At 47.4% G+C, this 22,757-nt stretch overlaps 1 protein-coding gene across 4 annotated transcripts in view; it reads left to right on the forward strand.

Annotated features, from left to right (window-relative positions):
- ABL1 (ABL proto-oncogene 1, non-receptor tyrosine kinase) overlaps window positions 1-20,429 on the forward strand; it is a 97,426-nt gene extending 76,997 nt beyond the window's left edge. For all 4 annotated transcript variants that reach the window (XM_070758477.1, XM_070758478.1, XM_070758479.1 and 1 more), the window contains exons 5-11: window positions 4,761-4,845; window positions 5,102-5,279; window positions 9,440-9,624; window positions 14,336-14,488; window positions 14,818-14,907; window positions 15,445-15,606; window positions 16,531-20,429. In XM_070758477.1, coding sequence (XP_070614578.1) covers window positions 4,761-4,845; window positions 5,102-5,279; window positions 9,440-9,624; window positions 14,336-14,488; window positions 14,818-14,907; window positions 15,445-15,606; window positions 16,531-18,149 — 2,472 coding nt within the window. In that variant the 3' untranslated portion in view covers window positions 18,150-20,429. The remainder of the gene's footprint in view (window positions 1-4,760; window positions 4,846-5,101; window positions 5,280-9,439; window positions 9,625-14,335; window positions 14,489-14,817; window positions 14,908-15,444; window positions 15,607-16,530) is intronic.
- The last annotated feature ends 2,328 nt before the right edge of the window (window positions 20,430-22,757 follow it).

Consider the following 22,757-nt stretch of genomic DNA (forward strand, 5'->3'; position numbering starts at 1 on the left):
CTGGTGCACCAGTTGCCGCCCTACCTAGACTGGGAGTCATTGCTCACAGTTGCTCATGCCCTCATCACCTCGAGGTTTGACTACTGCAATGCTCTCTACATGGGGCTCCCTTTGAAAAGTGTTCAGAAACTTCAGATCGTGCAGAATGCGGCTGTGAGAGCAACCGTTGGGTTACCTAGATTCGCCCGCGTCTCTCCAACACTCCGTGGCTTGCATTGGCTGCCGATCAGTTTCCAGTCGTAATTGAAAGTGTTGGTAATGACCTATAAAGCCCTACATGGCATCAGACCAGAATTCCTTCCTTCCTTCCTTCCTTCCTTCCTTCCTTCCTTCCTTCCTTCCTTCCTTCCTTCTTTCTTTCTTTCGACTGCATGGTCCTTGCTGCTCTCTGAGCTTGGTGGTTTTCTTGCAAACCTTTCAATATCAAACTAGTTAACACTATCAGTTCTATTAGAAAGTTCGGCTTGGTTTCTGAGCTACCTGTAGTAAATGCCACCCCGACTGTTTGCTCGCCTCTCAGAATTCGTGATCACCTGTGGTGACAAAGCATATTGGTGTGTGTACACACACACGCATGCACATAGGTAGATAAATATGGTCGACAGATGTTCAGTGCAAAGAATAACAGATGGGTGCTTGCGAATCTGCTCGAAGCATCCCGGCTTCTGCAAAGGAGACCAAGCACAGCAGCCCTGAGTCTTTATGTATGCATGGAAGGGCCCGTAACTCCACCACGGTGATAAAATTCACAGTCAGATAGAACGATAATTGAGAATGGCATTTCTACCTCCACAGCAATTCTCTCTTGGCATTGCAGGTGTATGGAACTAAGAGTAGGGAAAAGCCACCGCTTTTCTGCTGACTGTCCCCTATTTCTTTACTCATAAGTGAGAGGTAGAATGCGTTAGCCCTTCTCAAAGACGGGTTGAGGTCCAACACAGCTCAGCAAGTAGCCTGGCTGGAGGCTAGAGAGAGAATGACAGAGTTGGAAGGGACCTTGGAGGTCTTCTAGTCCAGCCCCCTGCCCATTTTTTAATTTATTATTATTATTATTATTATTATTATTATTATTATTATTATTATTAGTAGTAGTAGTAGTAGTAGTAGTAGTAGTAGTAGTAAAATTTGTATGCCGCCCCTCTCCCTAGACTCAGAGGCAAATGGCTATACAGCCTCTTCATAAAAACCTCCAGCGATGGGACACCCACAACTTCTGGTGGCAAGTCGTTCCACTGATCAATTGTTCCCATAATTCAGCTAATCAGAATAGGGAAGGGATCTTGGAGGTCTTCAATCAGAACTGCAGAAAAAAGCAATTGCTGCCAACCTGCCTTCCATTGAGGACCTGCATACTGCACGAGTCAAAAAGAGGGCGGTGAAAATATTGACTGACCCTTCACATCCTGGACACAAACTTTTTGAACTCCTACCTTCAAAATGTCACTACAGAGCACTGCACAACTAGACACAAGAACAGTTTCCCCCCGAACACCATCACTCTGCTAAACAAATAATTCCCTCAACACTGTCAAACTTTTTACTAAGTCTGCACTACTAGTAGTTTTTCTCATCATTCCTATCACCCATCTCCTCCTACTTACGACTGTATGACTGTTACTTGTTGCTTGTATCCTAAGATTTTTATTAATATTGATTGTTTCTTCATTGCTTATTTGACCCCTATGACAATCATCAAGTGTTGTACCTCCTGATTCTTGACAAATGTCTCTTTTTCTTTTATGTACACTGAGAGCATCTGCACCAAAGACAAATAGAATAAAAAAATCTATTCTATTCTATTATTCTATTCTATTCTAGCCCAGCCCCCTGCTCAAATCAGAGACCCTATTCCATTTTAGACAAATGGCTTTCCAAACTTCCAGCGATGGAGGCAGCCACAACTTCTAAAAAGATGGCAACTTCTGTTCCACTGGTTCATTGTTCTGATTGTCAGAAATTTCTCCTTCGTTCTAGGTTGGATCTCTCTTGTCTTGCCTTCAGATGCTTCTCGAGAACAGGTTGACCCTTTCTTCTTTGCAGCAATATTGGAAGAGTGCTATCACGTCTCCCCTGGTCCTTCTTTTCATTAAACTAGACATTTACCCAGTTCCTGCAACCATTTCTCATACGTTTTAACCTCCAGTCCTCTAATCCTCTTTGTTGCTCTTCTCTGCACTGTTTCTAGAGTCTCTTTTTTAAATTTATTTAAATATTTCTACTCTGGTTTCTCTTCAGATCGTATAAATCTTTTGCCTCTAGAGTCTCCCCACCCCTTTTTTTATATTGGGAAAACGCTACTTCCCGACAAAATAAAGACAGATCTGTGAAATTAAATCTGTGAAATTAAAAATTAATCTGTGAAAATAACATCCAACATTACCCTCCCACCCTCCAGGCATTTTTTTTTTGTACTATCTTGGTTTTTTTTTTGCATGTTTCCATTTACCCCAGCAGACAAAAACCTGCATTCATACATCGTACAATGGGAAAAGAGGAATATTGTGGGAAGGCAGTCCGCAGAATCTTAAGAAGACTATTGACTTGAAAATATAAGACAATCAGACCCATAGGCTATTTATTCCAGGCTAAATAGTGCCATTATGATCAAGTGAGTTTGAGAACGCGGCATGCAAAATTTAACTGCAGGACCCCACTTTGGGTCAAATGACCCAGCAGTTCATATTTTGATCCTGGAAGGACTGTAGAATCTTTGTTAATGCTGTCACTTGTGAAATGAACCTATCTAATTCTCGATGAGGGCCATTCCTGGTGATGGTAACCACTGCGGAGCATGGTAACAAATTCCACAATGAAATGGGACTCAGAATTTGCTTGGGAGGGATGGAGGGAGGGAGGGAAGAGGAAAAAAAGAAGGAAAGAAAGAAAAAAAGAAAGAAGGAAGGAAGGCAACCGTTCTTCATATGTTTCCCCTAATCATGTTTGTCGTTTGTCTGTCTGTCATACATACATACATACACACACACACACATAAACACACACATGCATGCATGCATACATACATACATACATAATCAAATCCAATTCCTGCAGCCGTTCTTCATAGGTTTAGTCTCCAGGCCTTTTGATCCTTGTAGCTGCTCTTCTCCGCAATCTTTCCAGAGTCTCAACCTCTTTTTTTGGTAGCATGGTGACCAAAACGGGTTGCAGTACTCCAGCAATACTGGAAAGACACTTTTAAAAGAAATGGAATGGCACCTTTATTTAAAAACAACAACAACAGCCCAGGTAACAATCTTAAAATTAAATAGAAAAGAAGTAATCAGGAGACCCATGAAGCATCTACGAGAAGGAAGAGAGCCTGCAGTGCAGTTTTCAATCCTGCCCAAGTAAATACGCTGGAAAGGAGAGAGAGGGAAAAAACAGGGCAGAGGGGAAATTGGTGGTGTTTGTGGGTTTCTTTAGAAATTACATTGATTTTACTGGGGTTTCTTGCTTGGCTGCGTCTCGACATTTTCCTGCCTGTGGACTTTGGGCCAACAGAAGAAAAAAGAATCTTGGTAATGAAATTTCTGGGTTGGGGGGAAAGGAAAGGAGGAGGAGGGGGGGGGAATGGATTTCCACTGATGTGAATTGAGGGGATATTGGGGCAAGGGGTTGTTTCCTTTTTTTTAAATTTCCACCCCAGTAATCCTTTTGCAAAGTCCGCCACATGTTCTTTCAAGTTTTCCATGTCATCTTTGGGAGGAAAAAAGGGAAAAAAATAAAACCAGAGGAAAAAGCTGTTGTGAAAAAAGCTGCAACTTTTAAACGGGAGGGATTTCAAGTTTGCTTTGGTTGTTGTAAAGAAGATCAGACGTCGTTTTATCCCTTCTCTCCTTCCTCCTTTTCTTCCCTCTTCCTCTTCCCTTGTTCCAAAGATGCCTTTTCGAGAATTGACTGGACTTTCTGGAAAAGAAAATCCAGTTGCCTCTTGAAAAAGCACCTTTGGGACAGCCATGGCCTGGATGATTGAGAATCTCCATAGGGGTGGTTGCATGAGAGGGAAAAAGATACTAGCCACAACAAATTCTTTCTAGAGATTCAAGGTCATCCTTTGTTCAGCTACAGCCAGACGTAGGAGGGGAGGGTCGTGGATGTTTGTTTATTTCTCGGATATTATTTGGAACATTGAGAGGAAGGAAAGAAGGGAGGAAGGAAAGAAGGAAGGGAGGAAAGAAGGGAGGAAGGAAAGAAGGAAGGGAGGAAAGAAGGGAGGAAGGAAAGAAGGAAGGGAGGAAAGAAGGGAGGAAGGAAAGAAGGAAGGGAGGAAAGAAGGGAGGAAGGAAAGAAGGAAGACAGGAAGGAAAAAAGGAAGGGAGGAAGGAAAGAAGGGAGGAAGGAAAGAAGGAAGGGAGGAAAGGAGGAAGGAAAGAAGGAAGACAGGAAGGAAAAAAGGAAGGGAGGGAGGAAAGAAGGAAGGGGGAAGAAAAGAAGGGAAGGAGGGAAGGAAGGAAAGAGAGAGAAGGGAGGGGGAGGGAGGAAGGAAGGAAAGAAGGGAAAGAAGAGAGGAAAGAAGGAAAGGAGGAAAGAAGGAAAGGAGGAAGAAAAGAAGGTGAGGGAAGGAAAGAAAGGGAGGGGGAGAAGGAAGGAAAGAAAGGGAGGGAAGGAAGGAAGGGAACGGAGGAAGGAAAGTAGGGAGGAAGGGAGAGATGGAAAGAAGGAAGGAAGTTCTAATGATGGTGCTGGAAGTAGCTTTCTTCTGCCCAGCAACCAACCTCTGGGTCTGATTCCTTCTCCCCCCCCCCCTGTTCTTGTCACAGGAAGACACGATGGAGGTAGAGGAATTCTTGAAAGAAGCAGCCGTCATGAAAGAGGTCAAGCATCCCAATTTGGTGCAGTTGCTGGGTAAGTGACCGAAATGGCCACAGACATGGAAGCCCAGAGCTTCCACTCGGAGATGTTTCAGTACTTTGTCAGGGGCCAGCAATTAATTCCTAAAAGGGGGAAGGGCGGGGGGCAGAAGCAACCCAGAAGAGGGTCTTTAATGAACCCTTTCTCTATGGGAGTCCCAGAGGCTTCCGTTGGGCCCTGTCCAGCCTTGGGTGGCTGCTGAAGGTTGGAGCTTCTGCCTTGTCTCACAGTGGTCCCTGTTGCTTGGCAGGGGTCTGCACGAGGGAGCCCCCCTTCTACATCATCACGGAGTTCATGACCTACGGGAATCTGCTGGATTTCTTGCGGGATTGCAACCGGCAAGAGGTGAATGCGGTGGTGCTCCTGTACATGGCCACCCAGATCTCCTCGGCCATGGAGTACCTGGAGAAGAAGAACTTCATCCACAGGTAGGTGGGCAGAGAATGACCGCTCCCTTCCCAGGCTGGCTGGCTGGCTGGCTGGCTGGCTGGCTGGCTGGCTGGCTGGCTGGCTGGCTTTCTTCCTTCCTTCTCTTCCTTCCTTCCTTCTCTTCCTTCCTTCCTTCTCTTCCTTCCTTCCTTCTCTTCCTTCCTTCCTTCCTCCCTCCTTCCCTTCGTCCCTCCCTCCCTCCCTTCTTTCTCTTCCTTCCTTCCCTTCTCTTCATTTTCCCTTTCCTTCTTCCCTCCCTCCCCCTCTTCTCTTCTTCCTTCCTTCCTTCCTTCCTTCCTCCCTCCCCCTCTTCTCTCCTTCCTTCTTCCCTCCCTCCCTCCTCACTCCCCCCTCCCTACTCATAGCATATTATCAGATTCCTGCCTGTCTGCCTTCCTTTCTCCCTTCTTTCCTCCCTTCATCTTCCTTCTCTTCTCATTCATTTTTCTCTTCATTCCTCTCTTCTCTTATCTTCTCATTCATTCAACTCTTCAATCATCTCTTCTCTTATCTTTATTCTATCCTATCCTATCCACTTATATTCTATTCTATATTCTATTCTATTCTATTCTATTCTACTTCATTCTCCATTCCTCTCTTCTCAATCTTCTCTTCTCTTTATTGATTTCTTCTCTATTCTCTTCTCTCCCTCTCCCTCTCTTGCCCTCTGCCAGGGATAGTGGGAGTAGATCTCACCTCCAACAGCAGATTGTTCCAGGGGCCAGAACAGAAAAGGCCCTGCTCCCCAGCCCTGCCAGCCAGAGGTCTGGCTCTGGACCAATTTTGACCGGCTAAACCCATTTTGGGAGGAGGCGTGATCCACTCACTGAAATACCCTCAAGGATGGGATGCCCCCTCATTTTTTGACCCAAGACCAGCCCAATATTTGCACCTCTGTCCGCTGTGCAAGCTCATTGCGTCTCACACATCCTCCCACGCCCCTTCCTCACCCTGCAGAGTCGACCAGTGGAGCTGATGGACAGCGAGGAATTGCAAAAAAAGCTGGGCTTGGGTCTGCTAAGGACGTTCGTAACCCCCCAAAAGCCTCCCCGGATTCACTTGTCCACCCCTTCGGCCGGTGCCTTTGTGCTTTTCTAATAAGGCTGTCAATGAAACCATCTCCCTTCTTCTCCGTAGCTCTTTGTGCGGCTAAGCCGCCTCCAGGAACGGCCCCAAAATTGCCCGTAATGGCCCTCTTTCTATTAGAACGGGCAGCTTTGCCTTATGAAGTTCTCTCTCTTTTTCTTTTTGTCCTCCACCCCCCCCCTCTCTTCCGAAGGAGCCTTCCTTTGTGACAGATGTCCATCCTTCCCTCACCGTGTCATCCGCTCTCGGCTTCTCCACGGATTCTTTATTGTCCCGCGCTTTATCTCCTCTCCCGCTCTCTCTATTAGCCATCCTTTTCTTGCAAGCCTCGGCCGGCCGTCTGGAGGATTTTGACCTTTAAGCGAGCTGCAATTACAGCAAAGGCTTTGCATTCTTTGTCTGGGGAAATGGTCTCTGATCGGCCCTAATAGCAAAACCTAGCGGGAGGCCTCTCCGTCCACTCTTCCATCAGTGGGGGGGGGAGGGGGGAGAACAAAATGAAGGCTCCTTCTTACGTCATTTTCCGCCCCCATCGAGATAAATTTGGGACTCTTTCACAGGAGGTAAGACGCTGCCAAGATCCTTCAATGGGACTTCTGAAAAATGACATTTGTGAGTCTGGTGTGGTGGGGAGCGTCTCCATTTAGCATGAGCAATAGCATTTAGACTTATACACCGCTTCCTAGTGCTTTTACAGCCCTCTCTAAGCGGTTTACAAAGAGAATCAGCGTATTGCCCCCAACCATCTGGGTCCTCATTTGACCCACCTTGGAAGGACGGAAGGCTGAGTCAACTTGGAGCCTGTTGAGATTCGATCTGGCAAACTGCTGGCAGCTGGTGATCGGCAGAAGTAGCTGGCAGTACTGCACTCTAACCACTGCACCACCGAGGCTCTTAGATAGAGAGAGAGAGAGAGAGAGAGGATAATAGATAGATAGATAGATAGATAGATAGATAGATAGATAGATGATAGATAGATAGATAGATGATAGATAGATAGATAGATAGATAGATAGATAGATAGATAAAATATAGAGATAGATAGATTAGATTAGATTAGATTAGATGGAGTAGAGTAGAGTAGCAATAACATTTAGACTTATATACCGCTTCACAGTGCTTTTCAGTCCTCTCTAAGCAGTTTACAGAGTCAGCCTCTTTCCCCCAACAATCTGGGTCCTCATTTTACCCACCTCAGAAGGACGGAAGGCTGAGTCAACCTGGAGCTGGTGGTGAGATTTGAACTGCTGAACTACAGCTAGCAGTTAGCTGAAGTAGCCAGCAGTGCTGCACTCTAACCACTGCGCCACCCTGGCTCATAGATAGATAGAGAGAGGGATGGATGGATGGATGGATGGATAGATGATGTCTGGCTGGCTGACTGGATGAAGAGAGAGAGATAGAGATAGATAGATAGATTAGATAGGTAGGTAGGTAGGTAGGTAGAGATAGATAGATAGATAGATAGATAGATAGATAGATAGATAGATAGATAGATAGATAGATAGATAGGTGATGATGATATATAGGTAGGTAGGTAGGTAGGTAGGTAGGTAGGTAGATAGATAGATAGATAGATAGATAGATAGACAGACAGACAGACAGGTAGGTAGGTAGGTAGGTAGGTAGGTAGAGATAGATACATAGATAGATAGATAGATAGATAGATAGATAGATAGATAGATTCATTCATGCATTCATTCATTCATTCATTCATTCATTTTAGGAGGCAACCTTCCAAATCCATGCAGTCCTTTGACCACTCAAACCAGGAAAAGGTGGAAATTCTGTAAGGTTTCGGGAGGGGAGGGTTGCATTCTGAAGTGGCATATAAGTCTAAATGCTATTTTCTGTGTATTTGGTGCCTTCGGAGCTGTGGTGGCTTTCACGTTCCTCTTGGAGGACCTGAAATGATTGAGGTTTTTAGCCTTTTGAAGAGGAGCTGTTTCCCCTGGACCGGTGCTACTTTAGCAGAGCCGAAGCTGTGCTTGAACAATGCAGGGCGAATTGAAGTGCTGTGGGGGTGGGGGTGGCATGTCACTCATGTTGAATGGGAGGACGGCCCCCTTGTTCTGCTGGTGCTGAAGGCAAAGCGAACGTCTCCAATAGGGCTTGTTCCAGGGTGAGAAAAAAAGAGGAACCCTGGGTTGGTGTCCCATTGAATGTGACATCGGGTGGAGGAATTCTCTCTCTCTCTTATCTTAGGGGCTTTTAGCCATTTGTCAGGTTGCCTTCTCAACATAAATAACTTCTTTTATTTATCCGCCAGTGTGACTTCTTGGATGTTTAACACAATTTGTTTTTTTCCTCCATGCTTTCCATGGAATCTCTCTCTGTCTGCGTTTCAACTATTATTATTATTATTATTATTATTATTATTATTATTATTATTATTATTATTTCTTCTTCTTTTTCTTCTTCTTCTTCCTCTTCTTCCTCTTCCTCCTCCTCCTCCTCCATCTCCTTCTCCATCATCTTCCTCTCCTTTTTCCTCTCCTCCTTCTTCCTCCTCCTCCTCCACATTTTTTCCCTCCCTCCCTCCCTCCCTCCTCCTCCTCTCCACACACCCCACTTCCTGCTCGCAGTGATGTCACATAGCTTGGTAATGAAAGGTTCGCAAGAAAACCACCAATCTCAGAGTGCATCAAGAATTGTTGTCATATGTGAAGGACTACCTGCATACAAGTAGAATAGAATAGAGTAGAATGGAATGGGATAGAATAGAATAGAATAGATCTTTCTTTTAACCGATCTTTCTTCTTCTTCTTCTTCTTCTTCTTCTTCTTCTTCTTCTTCTTCTTCTTCTTCTTCCTCTTCCTCCTCCTCCTCCTCCTCCTCCTCCTCCTCCTCCTCCTCCTCCAATGGAATCTATCAATCATATCTATTGGTCTCCCTGATTGGTGTAACTAAAATCCTATCTACCTCCATTATCTCCCTCTCCCTCTCTAATCTTGAATCTGCCTTCTCTCTCAATGTTCTTCATCTGGCTCCTGTTTCCCTTGGAAGCTTTTTTTAAAAAGCTATTTCCTTCTGCGTCTTCTTAACAGCAGTCGTCTTCTTCCCCCTCACGCAGGGATCTCGCTGCCCGAAACTGCCTGGTGGGAGAGAACCACCTGGTGAAGGTAGCTGATTTTGGCTTGAGCAGATTGATGACCGGTGATACCTACACTGCGCACGCTGGAGCCAAGTTCCCTATCAAATGGACGGCGCCGGAAAGCCTCGCTTACAACAAGTTCTCCATCAAATCTGATGTCTGGGGTAAGAAGGACAGAACGAGAGAGTTGGCAGGGAACTTGGGGATCTTCTAATCCAGTGGATCTCAACCTTCCTGATGCTACAACCCCCTTAATACAGTTCCTCATGTCGTGGTGGCCCCCAATCATAAGTCCAGCATCAATTCTCCCAGCTGATTGGCAGGAAGGTCAGAGGGACGCCCCCCACTGTAAATGCCCGATGGGTCGGATGGTAAAAATATGTCCCAAGGCTCCAGAATAGAAGCTGTAGTTCCTAACACAAATTTGTCTTTTCCCATGTGGTCTTAGGCGACCCCTGTGAAATTTTATTTAGTTATTTATTTATTGGATTTGTATGCCGCCCCTCTCCGTGGACTCGGGGTGGCTAACAACAGTGATAAAAACAGCATGTAAAAAATCCAATACTACAACAGCTAAAAACCCTTGTTATAAAACCAATCGTACATACAAACATACCATGCATAAATTGTGAAGGCCTAGGGGGAAAGATTATCTTAGTTCCCCTATGCCTGACGGCAGAGGTGGGTTTTGAGGAGCTTACGAAAGGCAAGGAGGGTGGGGGCTATTCTAATCTCTGGGGGGAGTTGGTTCCAGAGGGCCGGGGCCGCCACAGAGAAGGCTCTTCCCCTGGGCCCCACCAACCGACATTGTTTAGTTGACGGGACCCGGAGAAGGCCCAAAGGATCCCAACGCCCAGATTGAGGACCACTGTTCTAGTCCTTCCTCAAGCAGGAGATCCTACACCGGTGATGATGAATCTTTTTTCCCTTGGGTGCCGAAAGATTGTGTGTGTGTGTGTGCTATTGCGCGTGTGTGAGTGCCCACCCCCATAATTCAGTACCAGCGAATGAATCTCTCTAATAAAAGAGAATATAATGTAAGAGTTTACAAGAGGTGTATGTGTATGCCGTCAAACTCCAGTGGACTCTGGGTGGCTAACAAAATGTTAAAAAACAATATAAAAGATTACAACATCAGCATAAAATTTAATATTTTTTTATTACGTTATAATATTTGTAGCTCAGGGTGTAACTGTGGAGTCCTTGGTGCTCTCTGAGCTGGGTGGTTTTCTTGAAGACGTTTCTTTACCCAACTAGGGAACATCACCAGTGCTAGAAGGGAGTAGGGGTTTGTGGAGAGGAGGAAGAAGAAGAAGAAGGGAAGGGAAAGGAAGGAAAGGAGGAATCTACTTATGAGGGAGGAAGGGAGGGAAAGAGAGAGGAAGGAAGGGAAGGAAAGGAAAGAAAAGAAAAAAGGAAAGGAAAGAAAGAATCTACTTATGAGGGAGGAAGGGAGTGAAAGAGAGGAAGGAAAGAAAGGGAAGGGAAAGGAAAGGAAAGAAGAAAGGGAAGGAAGGGAAAGAAAAGAAAAGATTTTCTTGCAGACGTTTCATGACCCAACTAGGTGGCATCATCCATGCTACCATTTCTGCACATTTGAGTATCTTTCTGCTTGCTATTCCCCCTGAAGGCGTATTAGCCTGTTTCCAATTGTGCACGAAAGCAATCCCGGCAGCAGTTAGTACGTGTGGTGTTACATAACGAAGACTTTTACCGATTTTCAAATGGGAAATATTCCTAGTAGAAACAGTCCCGGTTTCGGGTTCTGTCTTGGGTTTCTTTCCATAACCTCATCTCTTGCTTCTTGCACCAGAATTTCCTGGCGTTGGGGCGCCAGGTGCTTTTTCATCTTCGCCTTCCTTCCCCTTTCTGACTTAGCCACATATTTCATCCCATCCTCTGCTGCCCGAGGAGACGCCTAATAAAGAAAGATCTGAAAAATAGCCACCTTGAAACGGCCGGCCGTTATTCATCTCGTAATGCAGGTTGAAGGTTTCTTTTTACTTCCAGCCCAGCAACTGCTTTCTCTTCTGTTACAGTGTGGGCAAAGCAGGGGTTCCTCTACCTAAGAATGCCTCTACTTACAAACTGGATAAGAACCGGGGGTTCAAGATTTTTTTTTGCCTCTTGTCAAGAACCATTTTCCACTTACAACCCTCTGAAACTGTAACCGGAAAAGGCAGGGAGAAGCCTCCGTGGGGCCTCTCTAGGAATCTCCTGGGAGGAAAAAGGGCCAGAAAAGGCAGGGAGAAGCCTCCATGGGGGCCTCTCTAAGAATCTCCTGGAGGAAAGGGGGCCGGGAAAGGCAGGGAGAAGCCTCTGTGGGGCCTCTCTATGAATCTCCTGGTGGGAAACAGGGCCGGAAAAGGTGGGGAGAAGCCTCTGTGGGGCCTTTCTAGGAATCTCCTGGGAGGAAACGGCCAGAAAAGGCCTCTGGGGCCTCTGTGGGGCCTCTGTGGGGCCTCTATATGAATCTCCTGGTGGGAAACAGGGCCGGAAAAGGTGGGGAGAAGCCTCTGTGGGGCCTTTCTAGGAATCTCCTGGGAGGAAACGGCCAGAAAAGGCAGGGAGAAGCCTCCATGGGGCCTCTTTAGGAATCTTCTGGGAGGAAACAGGGCCGAAAAAGACGGGGAGAAGCCCCCTGGGGCCTCTCTAGGAATCTCTTGGGAGGAAACAGGGCCAGAAAAGGCAGGGAGAAGCCTCTGTGGGGCCTCTCTAGGAATCTCCTGGGAGGAAATATGGCCGGAAAAGGTGTGGGGAAGCCTCCGTGGGGCCTCTCTAGGAACCTCCTGGGATGAAACAGGGCTGGAAAAGGTGGGGAGAAGCCTTCGTGGGGCCTCTCTAGGAGTCTCCTGGGGAGGAAACAGGGCTGGAAAAGGCGGGGAGAAGCCTCCGTGGGGGCCTCTCTAGGAATCTCCTGGGAGGAAATATGGCCAGAAAAGATGGGGAGAAGGCTCCATGGGGCCTCTCTAGGAATCTCCTGGGGGGGAAACAGGGCCGGAAAAGGTGGGGAGAAGCATCTGTGGGGCCTTTCTAGGAATCTCCTGGGAGGAAACAGGGCCTCCATCCTCCCTGTGGTTTCCCCAATTGCACACATTATTTGCTTTTACATTGATTCCTACGGGAAAAATGGCTTCCTCTTACAAACCTTTCTATCTAAGAACCTGGCCAAAGAACGAATTAAGTTTGTAAGTAGAGGTCCCACTGTACGTGGGTTTCATATTTATGTATCAATAATGCATCCGAAGAGACCTTTCCCCCCCAAAAAAACCCCCTCCTCTGTTTTAGCAAGATCCTCCTCAGACGCAGCCTCTCCCGACTTCTGCAGAAATATTATCTGTAAAATGAAAAATATGTTGGCTTGAGTCATCCTCCCGCCGTGATCTCACCTCTCCGCTGGGAGTTTTGAAAGGGAGGCTTAGCTGATGAGGTCTTTGTTCCGTCTTCGGGAGACCAACCGGAGAAGCGGCTGGAGAGAACAGCTAATATCCCCAGAGAAGAGAATATTTGTAGCTCGTGGTTGAACTGTGAGGGTCCTTAACGCTCTCTGAGTTTGGGGGCTTTCTTTGCAGACCTTTCGTGACCCAACTAGGTAGCATCATCAGGGCCAGAGGGCAGTGGGGTTTGTGGAGAGGAGGAGGAAGAAGAAACATAGAAACATAGAAGACTGACGGCAGAAAAAGACCTCATGATCCATCTAGTCTGCCCTTAGACTATTTCCTGTATTTTATCTTAGGATGGATCTATGTTTATCCCAGGCATGTTTAAATTCAGTGACTGTGGATTTACCCACCACGTCTGCTGGAAGTTTGTTCCAAGCATCTACTACTCTTTCAGTCAAATAATATTTTCTCATGTTGCTTTTGATCTTTCCCCCAACTAACCTCAGATTGTGTCCCCTTGTTCTTGTGTTCACTTTCCTATTAAAAACACTTCCCTCCTGGACCTTAATTAACCCTTTAATATATTTAAATGTTTCGATCATGTCCCCCCTTTTCCTTCTGTCCTCCAGACTATACAGATGGAGTTCATTCTTTCCTGATACGTTTTATGCTTAAGACCTTCCACCATTCTTATAGCCCGTCTTTGGACCCCATCAATTTTGTCAATATTTTGTCAAGAAGGGAAGGGAAGGGAAGAAGGAATCTACTCTATGAGGGAGGAAGGAAGGGAAGAGAAAGGAATCTATGATACTCTCTGAGCTTGGTGGATTTCTCGCAGACGTTTTATGACCCAACTGGGTAACATCACCAGTGCTAGAAGGGAGTGGGGTTTGCTCTCTGGTTATATACTGTCGGTGTTAAGTGGGCGTGTTCTTGGTTCCTTGATTAGGTTGGCGTCTCTTTGTCCCTAGCTTGTTTGTTTGTGTTGATAAGACACTGATGATGTTACCTAGTTTGGTAAGGGAATGCCTGCAAGAAAGAAACCAAACTCAGAGCTGGGAGCAAACCCTACTACACTCACTAGCACTGATGATGTTATCTAGCTGGGTCTTGAAATGTCTGCAAAGGGACTACTAAACACAGAGAGCACCAAGGAGCCCAGTATCCTCCTCCTCCTCCTCCTCTTCCTCACCACCACCACAAACCCCACTCCTTTCCAGCTTTGATGATGTTACTTAGGTGGGTCATGAAACGTCTTTAAAGGAACTTTAAACCCACTTTAAACCGTCTTTAAACCAAGCACCCAACCCCAGCTAACGTCCCCAACCGCCAGCCTTACCAGGCGGACCAGCCAAGAAACCAATTCTAAACGAGGCTAAAAAACCCACTTCCATTGACATCCCGCCGTCGATCTTGTCCACCTGCAAACTGAGCTGCCGTGGGCCAAAATGCTGCCTCTGTTGATTTCTCCCGTTCTCCCCCCCCTTCACAGCTTTCGGGGTCTTGCTGTGGGAGATTGCCACCTACGGCATGTCGCCCTACCCTGGGATCGACCTGTCGCAGGTCTACGAGCTTTTGGAGAAGGACTATCGCATGGAACGTCCCGAGGGCTGTCCAGAAAAAGTCTACGAGCTCATGAGAGAATGTGAGTTGGCCCTTGGGTTTCATTTCCTTCAAGGTTGGGGAAGCCACAATACAAATTGGGGGCTCGGGGGGGACATGAAGATTTGTTTTCCTGGCCCCGCCACTCAAGGGAAGAGGCAGGGGGCTGCCGATATTCCTTGTGAAATTGCGTTCTTATTTTGTTTTGGCACTGAGGCTATCCCTACAGAACAAGGAAGGCTTTTAACCCTCCTGCCTTTTTCACGCTCCAGGCTAAGAGGCCAGGGAAAACTCCTGGATTGAAAAAAAAATCACATTTCTGGAGTTTACCTCTGCGTTTTTCACCATTTGCTCCCTTGATCTTCTTTTCAGGCTGGCAGTGGAGCGCTTCTGAGAGACCCTCCTTTGCTGAAATCCACCAAGCATTTGAGACGATGTTTCAAGAATCCAGCATTTCAGATGGTGAGTGCCTCTAGATCTTTCCTCTCCTCTCTCCTTTCCTCTCCTCTCCCCTCTCCTCTCCCCTCTCCTCTCCTCTCCTCTTTCTTATCTAGAAAAGTTCTTAAGTAGAGGGTTCTTAAGTAGGGGTACCATACAGATCAGAGAAGCTAAGCCCCACCCAGGCTCCAAGCCGTCTCTTATGGCCCCATACAAACAAATATTGTTTCAGTTTCCAAACAGGCCCCATTGGCCTCATTGCCCTATTCCAGTTCATTAATATAGAGTGACAGTTTCCACCCTCAGCTACAAAAATTCTCCTTTTTAAAAGCAAAAGAGTTAAGCCGGGGGGGGGGGGGAGTCTTTTGTGGTACAGTGTATTTATTTATTATTTATTAATTTGACTTGTATGCCGCCCAATCCCGTAGGGCTCAGTTGAGGCTATTGTTCCGGTCCGTGACCAAAACCGAGGTCCCTTTTAAGAAGAGTTTGAATTTCAAATATGATTTCCAGATCTTTAATCTGATACGAGTTTCTCTCTTTCATCTGTTCCTTTTTCAGAAGTGGAAAAAGAGCTGGGGAAGAAAATGTTGAAAAGTATGGCCGGACCATTTCTGCAAGCCCCAGAACTGCCCACAAAAACCAGGTCGTCTCGAAAAATGGCCGAATGGAAGGAGGTGGAGAGCTTAGAGGCGGGGCCTGCCAAAATCCTGGCAGAAACTGGTAAGTTTTAATTCTTCTTTGCCATAACTTGGGGAACCCGTAGGTGGCCATGATGGCTGGGGAATTCTGGGAGTTGAAGTCCACACCTCTTAAAGTATGCCCACGCTGAGAAATACTGGTTGAATTGTCTTAGGTGCAGGTGATCAGAACCACAGCTGTATGGTTCAAGTTCACTATTTTAGTGCATTCTGCCTATAATACAGGGAGACCTCGACTTGCAGTCATTTGTTTAGTGACCAAAGTTACGACGGCACTTTAAAAAAAAGACATGGATGTTTTTTAAACCTCCACGTTTCCTCTGTGTATGTGTGTCTTTGACCACTCAAAGATCACTCTGCACACTCCTTAACACACTTAACAACCAACTCGCTAACTTAGCAACCGCAGTTATTCAGTTAGCCACTGTGGCATAAAAAGGCCGCAAAGTGGAGCAAAGCTGGTTTAACCATTGTCTTCGCTTAGCGACAGAAATACCGGGTTCAATTGTGATCGTATGTTGAGGACTACCTGTGCAGGAATCTTCCTAAGATGATTGTAATTCCCTCTGGAAATAGATGATAACAACAACAACAATAACAACAACAACAACAACAATAATAATAATAATAATAATATTTATTAGATTTGTATGCCTCCTCTCTCTGAGGACTTGGAGCAGCTCATAACAAGCAATACATTTACAAATCCAATATTAAAACAATTTTTAAAAACCCTTATAAAAAACAATCATACAATCCAGACAAACCATACGTAAATCGAAACAGCTAGGGGTATGTCAATTTCCCCACGCCTGGTGACATAGATAGATAGGTTTCCATGGAACTTTTGTGACGGTGCCACAATTCAAGGCTAATGCCCTACTTGATGCCCCCTCCCTGTCCATCTCACCTCTTGTGTCAAAAATCTGTTTTTTTTATTTTGCAGACTCTACGGAGCACGAGCCGGCTGTGTCCCCTGTGTTGCCGCGGAAGGAGAAGACTGCAGCCGACGGGAGTTTAAACGAAGACGACCGCTTGATCCCCAAAGACAAAAAGACCAACCTTTTTAGCGCTCTGATCAAGAAGAAAAAGAAAACAGCGCCCACCCCTCCGAAGCGGAGTAGTTCGTTCCGGGAAGCGGAGAGCCACCTGGAGCATAAAGGAGGAGGTGGTGGAGGAGAGGACGAGACCAAAGACAGCAACAACGCGGGTTTGACCGCCCATCCTGCTGATTTAGAAGACCGTCCCAGGTTCCCCAACCCCAGCAACGAGGCAGCCGGCATCGCCAACGGCTCCAATATGTTGACGCCAAACGTTTGGAAAAAATCGGGGTCCTCGGCCAATAACCGCCCGGGTCCTGGCGAAGAGGACGGAGGCTCTACCTCCAGCAAGCGTTTCTTGCGTTCCTGCTCTGCCTCTTGCGTTCCCCACGGGGCCAGGGACACTGAGTGGAAGTCGGTCACCCTCCCGCGGAACCCGCAGTCCACGGGGAACCAATTCGACTCATCCACCTTTGGGGGCCACAAGAGCGACAAGCCTGCCCTGCCTCGGAAGCGAGCCAGCGAGATCAAGGCTGACCTGGTCAGCAGGGGAATAGTCGCCTCGGGTCCTCGGCTGATGAAGAAAAACGAGGAAACACTGGAAGAGTCCTCCAAGGAGACCGAGTGTACCCCAGGCTCCAGCCCGTCCACCCTCACCCCTAAACTCACCCGGAGGCAGCCCTTGCTTCCTTCTGCTGCCGGAGCTCCACCCGTTGAGCAGATCCCAGTAGGCAAAGCCGCCCTGGGCATCTTTGCTGGAAAATCCCTGGGCGAGGAATCCCGTCTACGCAAAATGAAGTTGCATCCGGAAAAGGAAAAAGGGAAGCTGCCGAAACTCAAACCCGCCCCGCTGCCTCCGATCTTGAACTTGGGTAAAAATAGCAAGGGCGGTCTCGGTCCCAGCCACGAAGGAGCCGAAGGGTCCCTGGCCAAGGGCAAGCAGACTGTCGTGGCCGCAGAGCCCGTCAACGCTGACGCTTCCAAGTCCAGTTTGTCGACGGAGGGGAGCAAAAAGCCACCAATGTCCGCCGTACCAAAGTGTCCCTCATCTGCCAAACTGATCTTCGGCTCCCCTTCTCAATCGCCCCCCACTGTCTCGTCGGCTCTGACTGCCGACCAACCCGTCTCCACGGCCTTCATCCCCTTGATTTCCACCCGCGTGTCCCTGCGGAAGACCCGCCAACCTCCTGAGAAGATCGCGAGCGGCACCGTGACAAAGGGAACTGTCCTGGAGAGCTCGGACGCCCTGCGGACCGCCATCAACAAGAACTCAGAGCAGATGGTCAGCCACAGCGCCGTCCTGGAAGCGGGCAAGAACCTGTACACTTTCTGCGTCAGCTACGTGGACTCGATCCAGCAGATGCGGAACAAATTTGCTTTCCGGGAGGCCATCAACAAACTGGAGAACAGCCTCCGTCAGCTTCAGATCTGCCCTGCCACAGCTAGCGGAGGTCCGGCCACCCCCCCAGATTTTAGCAAATTGCTCGGCTCGGTCAAAGAAATCAGCGATATCGTCCAGAGGTAGCAGAAGTGGAGAGATGATGGGTGGTCCATGGTAGATGGAGCCGACCCAAGACTTTTTGATTTTCTTTTGGGAACAAAAACAATGGACCTCACACCTCAGAGACACGACACACCTCAGAGAGACTTGGCCACGTGGATTATATCTTAGTTGTCCTCTGCATTTGTCCGAGACCGTCGATTTTGAGCCTTCCCGGCGTTGCGTTGCTTGGGTCGCTCTCACCCTCAGGATACGCTCGTCCACGGCTCCTCACAACCCCCTTGTGAAACGAGAACCCCCTTCCCCGTACCTCTCCCTTCCCCCAACCCATCTTTCTCCTCTGGAATTGGCCTCCATTTGCTTCTCAACTCGGGAAACGTCCGAATCTGGCGACGCTGAACCTGGTCTTCTTAAAGCAGCGCCGTTCGGGACGTTCTAAACTCATGCTTTGCTTGCTTTTTCCGCGTGGGCTTTGGATTGAAAGTGGCGGCCTGCGCGAAAACCACTTGTCTCTAGGCCAAATTGATTTGCAGGGATCTCTCTATCTCTCTCCAGGTTGCTTCCCTTATGGCCCTCTTTGCACATTGTCCAGTGCGGAAGATCAAGTCTGCGCATGAAGGTTCAATGACGCTACTCTATTGCTAGAAGCCCCTGCCCAGGAATCTTCTCAGCACTTTTGATAAGGGTCAACGGAATGCCAAGAGCGGTTGGCCTTTCGTGCGTAAGGATTCTAGGCTGATGTCTCTTTTCACTCCACCCCCCCAGGTTCTGCCACGCCTTCTACACAAACACACACATATACGGGTGCGTTCTCACACAACCCTTTTTCTCTCTTTAACACCCTCTTGTCCCCTGCGGAGTTTGGGCTGGAATTAAGCAGGCCTCTTGTGAGGACTGAGCAAAGCAACTGCCTTCTCTGTCTGACACCCCCTCACCCCCACCCCAGATAAAAGGAAGGACTACATAAACCATTTTAATCCCCCACCCTTCCCCTCACTCTGCTTCCTTTCAAGAAGTAACCTCAGTTGGTTTGGGAGGAGGCGAATAAAGCTTCCACCCAAAGCTCAAGCTTGTAGCAATTTGGGTCACTGGGAATTTGCACATCACTTCTTTCTTTCTTTCTTTCTTTCTTTCTTTCTTTCCCTTCCTTTCTTTTCCCTTCTCTTTCTTCCTTCTTTCCTTCCTTCCTCCCTTCCCTTCCCCTTCTTTCTCCCTCCCTTCCCTTTCTTCTTTCTTTCTTTTTTCCTTCCTTTCTTTCTTTCTTCCTTCCTTTCTTTCTTTCTTTCTTTCTTTCTTCCTTCCTTTTTTCATTCCTTCCCCCCTCCCTCCTTTCTTTCTTTCTTTCTTTCTTTCCCTTCCTTTCCCTTCTCTTTCTTCTTCCTTCTTTCCTCCCTCCCTCCCTCCCTCCCTTCCGTTTCTTCTTTCTTTGTTTTTCCTTCCTTCCTTCCTTTCTTTTTCTTTCCCTCCCTTTTGGAAGGGAGGTTGCCCTGTGTCGCTCTGCCTTGAGTCCACACACAATCAGGAGGTCACCCGTTGCTTCTCTGCACAATTCATCGGCCCGACAGAGAATCCTTCTGCACTCCTGGGATGTGATCACTCCCACCACCACCACCACCACCACCCTCCGTGGCGAAACCATAAAAACGTGGGAGCAGGCAAACCTCGGAGTGAGTTCGGAAGGGGGAATTTTGTCATTCGAAACAGATTTGGGACATTTGGTTCGCTGCCTCCCTTACGCCAAGCACCTCCACCTGGAAACCCTTTTAATTATTATTATTATTATTATTTTACCCTCAAGCAGTGGTGATCAATGTGGACACCGTCTTTGCTGGCACGCTCAGTTTACTTGGCTGCTTTTGGGTGTCGTGGCCAGCCGAACGATGTGGGGGGGGAACGAAACTGTGACTTTAAGCTTTGGAGGTGAAGGGGGAGCCGCCCCCCCCTCAATTCCGAGAATTTCCAGAGGGTACAAAGACTTTTTGTGAGTGACCGACCACTCGCTGTAATATAGACGATGTGCATATCGCAGTATTATTAGCGCCTTTTGTAAGTCCCGCCTTCCCGCGTGTAAAATAGCTGCCACTTTTTAATTCTTTAACTTCTAGAATACTCAACAGGGGAGGGGTTTATTCCCCCCACCCACCTCCCACTCTTCATCTCTAGCTTATGTTTGTCCAATCCAGGACCTTTTTCATCCGTTTCCTTCCTCCTCCTCCACTACCCGTTCGTCCGGAGGATTCCAGATGGTTATTTCTTAGTCTTCCTTTCGGTTTCGTTTTTAAATAAATTGAATGTTCCAGAAAAGGAGAGAGGCGGATTCTGACTTTTCTTGCAATTGCACCGAGCCACGTCCTGGGCCACGGATTGGGATCCTGGCGTTTGTCACACTGGTGGTCGGGTTGGGTGGGAGCGAATTGGTGGGAATTTAAAAGCTTGCTGAAGCAAAGAGAGCAGAGGGCTGCACTGGGATCCATCTGTTTAGAGGAAAGAAAACTAAACCCAGATTAACAAGCCATAGTTCCTGGGCCTGCAGGCCATGATACGGTTGGGAAGTTGTACCTTAGGCTGTGAGCGTAGCAAAGAGGCCAAAGGACCATAAATCTTTTGTAGTGTAGTCTAATGAAGAGAGGGACTATGGGGGACATGATGGGGGGGGCATTCTTTCTCTCCCCCCTCTTCTTCCTTCTCTCCTTTCCCCTGTTTCCTTCCTTCTTCTTCTTTTCCTACTTCTCTGCTTTCTCCTCTTCTTCTATTCCTCTCCTTTCCTCTCCCCTCTTTCCTTCTTTCTCTTCTTCTTTTCCTTCTTCTCTACTTTCCCCTCTTATTCCTCCCCTCTCCTTTCCTCTCCTCTCCTCTCCCCTCTTTCCTTCCTTCTCCTTAGCTTTCTCCTCCCCCTCTTCCTTCTTTCCATCTTTTCCTTCTCTTTCCTTACTTCTGCTCTTTCTCCTTCTCTGCTTTCCCCTCTTATTCCTCTCCTTTCCTCTCCTCTCCCCTTTTTCCTTCCTTCTCCTTCTTCTCTGCTTTCTCCTCTTCCTTCTTTCCATCTTTTCCTTCTCTTTCCTTCCTTCTTCTTTTCCTTCTCTGCTTTCTCCTCTTCTTTTATTCCTCTCCTTTCCTCTCCTCTCCCCTTTTCCTTCCTACTCCTTTGCCTTTTTCTCTGCTTTCTCCTCCCCCTTCCTTATTTCCATCCTTTCCTTCTCTTTCCTTTCTTCTCCTTCTTATCTGCTTTCTCCTCTTCTTCTATTCCGTCCCTCCTCTCCCCTCTTTCCTTCCTTCTCCTTTTCTGCTTTTTTGTCTTCCATTCCTCTCCTTCCTTTCCCCTCATTTCCCGTTCCCCTTCCTCCCCCCCCTCATAGTCCTGTCTAATAGAATGGGTGGGAGAAAATCCTAACACCCCCACCCTCTCAAAATTAATATTTCCTCAAATGCCCTGCAAACCAGCAAAAACCCAAACCAACTGAAATGTTTCCCATCTCCAGATGCTCCGAGGAGGCTGTTGTTAAGACAAGCCCCAGTCTTGAATGATGTTCACACTTTCAATATTTCTCCAAATCGTGGCTTTCAGTTGCATTTTCTCTCTTACCCCCCCCCTCGGCCCCCTCCCAAGCCCCAAGGAGTCTTAATTAAACCAGAGCTCCATGAATCTTGGCAAAAAATCTTTGTTTATTGCGCTGCTGTGGCCACGGCTGAGGGAAGCCAGCTGGAGATTTGAAGCTGGCCAATTAGCCCGTTTCTTTGCGAACCCCGAGTCCAGTTTTGCAAACATCTGTTGGTCGCAGCTCGATAGAAAATTGACAGGGCTAATATTCATGAAGGCTCTGAACACTTGGGGGTGGGGGGCTGCAGGGGGGAGAAGGCCCAAGAAAGTCGATAAAAGTTTCCTGCAGCTTTGCCCCTCCAGCTGACGTGGGGTAGAGGTCGTTCTTTGAAGTCCGGCCAGAGAGGGAAACTGAGGCTGCAGCGCCTCTTGTAAGGATGTTTCTGCCTTTTGAAAATCGGTCCTGTGTTATGGACAGGTTTGCCCCTAAGTAGCTTTAGCTGCTGTATAGTTTGGGAAAACAATGTAAACTTTCTTCTTCTTCTTCTTCTTCTTCTCCTTCTCCTTCTCCTTCTCCTCCTCCTTCTTCTTCTTCTTCTTCTTCTCCTTCTCCTCCTCCTCCTCCTTCTCCTTCCTCTTCCTCCTCCTTTTCTCCCCCCTGCTCCTTCTACTTCTCCTCTATCATCATCTCCTCCTCCTCTTCTTCTCCTCCTCCTCCTCCATCTCCTTCTCCATCTTCTTCCTCTCCTTTTTCCTCTCCTTCTTCTCCTCCTCCCTCCTCTTCGCCTTCTCCTCCTGCTCCTTCTCCCCTTCCTTGTCCTCTCCTCTCTCCTTCCCCTTCTCCTCCCTTTTCTCTCCTCCCTCCCCTTTCCTCTTTCCCTGGAAGTCCTACCATGTTTCTCCAAAAATAAGACCCTCTCTTATTTTATTTTATTTTATTTGAACCCTGAAATAACCACTTGGCCTTATTACCATGCACTCAAAAGCCCGATTGGGCTTACTATCAGGGGATGCCTTATTTTTGGGGGAAACAGGTTAATGATCAGGGGAAGTCTTATTTTGGGGAAAACAGTAGATAGATAGACAGAGACAGA

This window comes from Erythrolamprus reginae, chromosome 8, assembly GCF_031021105.1.
Source record: "Erythrolamprus reginae isolate rEryReg1 chromosome 8, rEryReg1.hap1, whole genome shotgun sequence".
Taxonomy (NCBI): Eukaryota; Metazoa; Chordata; class Lepidosauria; order Squamata; family Dipsadidae; genus Erythrolamprus; species Erythrolamprus reginae.